Source organism: Coturnix japonica, unplaced genomic scaffold, assembly GCF_001577835.2.
Source record: "Coturnix japonica isolate 7356 unplaced genomic scaffold, Coturnix japonica 2.1 chrUnrandom486, whole genome shotgun sequence".
Taxonomy (NCBI): domain Eukaryota; kingdom Metazoa; phylum Chordata; class Aves; order Galliformes; family Phasianidae; genus Coturnix; species Coturnix japonica.
This window is the reverse complement of record NW_015439881.1, coordinates 98,926-102,762: the sequence shown is the minus strand read 5'-3', so window position 1 is coordinate 102,762 and position 3,837 is coordinate 98,926. Positions and strand designations below refer to the sequence as shown.

Here is a 3,837-nt window from a genome sequence, read left to right as displayed (position 1 = left end):
TTGCACCACATTTAACCATTGCACTTTTTGCATTTGCACCACGTTTAACCATTGCACTTTTTGCATTTGCACCACATTTAACCATTGCACTTTTTGCATTTGCACCACCTTTATGCATTGCACTTTTTGCACTTGCATCGCTGCAATGTCTTGCTGTTGCAGCAGGTGGAGGCATTGCACTTTTGCATTTGCTCCAGGGTGCAGACGATTGGTCTCCTTTCTGTTTGCATTTGCAACCCGTCTGTTTGCAGCAGGTGGGAGCGTTGCTGTGTTTGCTTTTGCAAGGCCTGAATTCTGCTGCTTTCTTGCTCGGCTCCAAAAGTTGCACCACAAAGTGGAGCTCAGGTGGAGGTTTTGCACAAAATACAATAAAATACATATAAAAAATATATAAATATATGCATATAAAATATAAAAATAATAAAATACAATAAAAATAATAAAAAGTGGGGTTTTTTTCTTTGCAAAACATGCATAATAATAAAAAAGTGGGGTTTTTTTTGCAAAATTTGCAGTAGAAAAGTGGGTATTTTGCAAAACTTGCAGCAAAAAAGTGTGTTTTTTTGGTAAGATTTGCAGTAAAAAAGTAGGTTTTTTGCAGAACTTGCAGCAAAAAGTGGGGTTTTTGCAAAATGTGCAGTAAAAAAGTTGGAGTTTTGCAGAAGTTGATGCAATGAAAACAAAGAAAAAGGGAAAAAGTGCCATTTTGCAAATGTTGCAGTAGGAAGCGGGAGTTTTTGCAAAAGTAGCCTCCAAAAAAAGGAGTTTTGCATGGATTCTGGGTAAAAGAAAGTGGGAGTTTTGCAAAAATCACAAGGAAAAATTGGGAGTTTTGCAGAAATTGCAGCAGAAAAAAAAAGGAATTTTGCATGAATTTTGGGGTGAAAGAAAGTGGGATTTTTTGCAAAAAAGATGCACCAAAAAAGTGAGATTTTGCAAGAAATGCTAGGAACAAAAGTGGGACTTTTTTTTTTTTTTTTTTTTGCAAAAGTTGTAGCAAAAAAAGTGAGAGTTTTGCAAAAATCAAAGCAAAAAAAGTGGGAATTTTGCAAAAAAAATCACAGCAGAGCTCAAGAGCTTTGTAGAAATTGCAGCAGAAATAAAAGGATTTTTTTTACAATAATTCCAGCTAAAAGGAAGTGGGAGTTTTGCAAAATAAATAAATAAATAAATAAATAAATAAATAAAAAGCAGCTAAAAAGTGGGAGTTTTGCAAAGGTTGCTGAGAAAAAAAAAAAAAAAGGTTTTTTTTCTTTGTTTTTTTGGTTTTATTTTTTGGTTTTTTGCAGAAGAAAGTGGGATTTTTTTTTGCAAACAGATGCAAGAGAGAAGCGGGATTTTTGCAAAAAGAGGGACATGCATCAAAAAAAACCCAGGATTATTTTGCAGAAGATGCATTAAAAAAAGGGGGAGGAAATAGAACAAAAATGAGGACTTTTGCATGAATTCCAGGTCAAACAAAACGGGGCTTTTTGCAAAAGTCGCAGCAAAACAACTTTGTTCCCCACCCCCCACTTTTGCATGGTCTCCCCACCCCGCCCTGCTCTCTTCCTGCTTGCAGGGCCTTGCAAAATGCAAACACATCTCGGGTTGATGCAAACACATCTCGGGTTGGTGCAAACAAACACATCTCGGGTTGGTGCAAACACATCTCGGGTTGATGCAAACACGTCTCGTGTTGCAAAACCCCTCCGGGCTTTGCTCCAACCATGGTCCGGGAAATGCAACCCTCCCACGCTTTGCTTCCCACTCCTTTGCTTTGCTTTTGCAATGGGAGAAGTGAATTGAATGTACAAAGGGGGGGGGATGAGGGGGGACACTCGATCTTGCTTTGCCCTGCAGGCAAATAAACGGAGCAGAGGGGGAAGATTTGCACAATCCGGGATGTTTCGGGTCAGTTCAGAGCGTGGGTTTGCAAAGTGCATGGATGGGGTTCTTTGTTTTTTGTGTTTTTGTGGGTTTTTTTTTTTGCTGGGGAGTTGAAAGGTTCAACTGCTTTGCTGTTGTGCTGGGCCTCGCTTTGCATTGATGTTCCCTTTTTGCTTTGCGTTGCTTTCCTGTTGCACTTTGCTTTGCATTGCCTTGCATTGCTTTGCAGGACGCCTTTGCTTTGCAAAACCCCTTTGCTTTGCATTACTTTACTTTGCTTTACATTGCTTTGCATTGCTTTGCATTGCCTTGCATTGCCTTGCATTGCTTTGCAGTACCCCTTTGCTTTGCATTGCTTTGCATTGCTTTGCATTGCATTGTCAATTTGCATTGCAGTACCCCTTTGCTTTGCATTGCTTTGTATTGCTTTGCATTGCTTTGCATTGCTTTGCATTGCTTTGTATTGCTTTTCATTGCTTTGCATTGCTTTGCTTTGCTTTGCAGAGCACCTTTGCTTTGCATTGCTTTGCATTGCTTTGCATTGCTTTGCAGTGCACCCTTGCTTTGCATTGCTTTGCATTGCTTGCATTGCTTTGCAGTGCTTTGCAGTGCACCTTTGCTTTGCAGTGCACCTTTGCTTTGCAGTACCCCTTTGCTTTGCATTGCTTTGCATTGCTTTGCATTGCTTTGCATTGCTTTGCATTGCTTTGCATTGCTTTGCATTGCATTGCACCTTTGCTTTGCATTGCTTTGCATTGCTTTCAATTGCAGTGCCCCTTTGCAATCCTTTGCATTGCTTTGCATTGCTTTGCATTGCTTTGCATTGCTGTGCTCCTTTGCTTTGCATTGCAGTTCCCTTTTGCTTTACATTGCTTTCCTGTTGCACTGTCACTTTGCTTTGCATTGCGGTGCACCTTTGCAATGCTTTGCCCTGCTTTGCCCTGCTTTGCATTGCTTTGCATTGCAGTGCACCTTTGCTTTGCATTGCTTTGCATTGCAGTGCCCCTTTGCTTTGCATTGCTTTGCATTGCAGTGCCCCTTTGCTTTGCATTGCAATGCCTCTTTTTGGGGTAAAAAACCACCATTTCCCACTTTTTCATCCCCTGAATGGAGCTGAGGGTGCAAATCATCTTCTTAAACTATACATATATTAAGATAATGAAGAAATTAACAGTTAATTAACAAAATTAAAGAGATAGAGACATATCTTGGCTCTATAGGAATGAAGGGGGGGAAGGCGTTGAATGGGCCATAATAATGAATATACACATAAATCAATAGGGAAAAACAAAGGGAAAGACGGGAGCAAAAGGTGAAAAAGAGCAAAAAACACCCCAAAAAAGCCACCAAAAATGGTTAAAATATAAAAATAAAAACAAGTTTTATTGCTTTACCCAACAGCAGAGGCAGCGCCGTTCATGGAGGCATCCAATGGGAATAAAGGGAGGGGATTTTTGGGGTGAGAAGAGGTGGGATTGGGGTCAGACGGCCTTGATTTCTTCTCAGCAGCATCAGTGGGTCCCGCCAGGATGAAATCAGCCCCAAAACCCCCATTTTTCTCCTCAATTTGGGGTCGGATCGAGGCCTTCGTATCCGCTTCAATGATGCAAGTCTAGAGGTCCATCACAGGGCCCCATTGGGCCTGCCCTCCATAGGCTAAAGGTTAATGAGTGCTAATTGATGCAGGTGATAATTAGGAGAGGTGTGTGGGCTCCTCTTGCATCCGTCCCCCATCATGGCGTCCTTATGGGGCAGGATAGACAGGAGCTTCCACTTCCATCCTTACGGGGTTGGGGACCCGGCTGGAAGAGAGGAGAGGAGCTGGGGAGGAAGGGCCAGACCCTCCTCATCCTCATCCATAGGGGGAAGGGGGGGTTGGGTGTCCATATAGGAACGTGGTTTGATGGTATTGTGTTTTATGGGGTTCATTCTATAGGTAAAATGCTTTATAGGGTCTGAAATGGGAGC

General features: G+C 41.8%; 1 protein-coding gene across 1 annotated transcript in view; it reads right to left on the bottom strand.

Moving 5' to 3' along the window:
* Positions 1–3,225: 3,225 nt before the first annotated feature.
* LOC107307095 (IgGFc-binding protein-like) overlaps positions 3,226–3,837 on the bottom strand; it is a 20,531-nt gene continuing 19,919 nt past the window's right edge. The window contains exon 18 of the mRNA XM_032441676.1: positions 3,226–3,671. Coding sequence (XP_032297567.1) covers positions 3,614–3,671 — 58 coding nt within the window. The 3' untranslated portion in view covers positions 3,226–3,613. The remainder of the gene's footprint in view (positions 3,672–3,837) is intronic.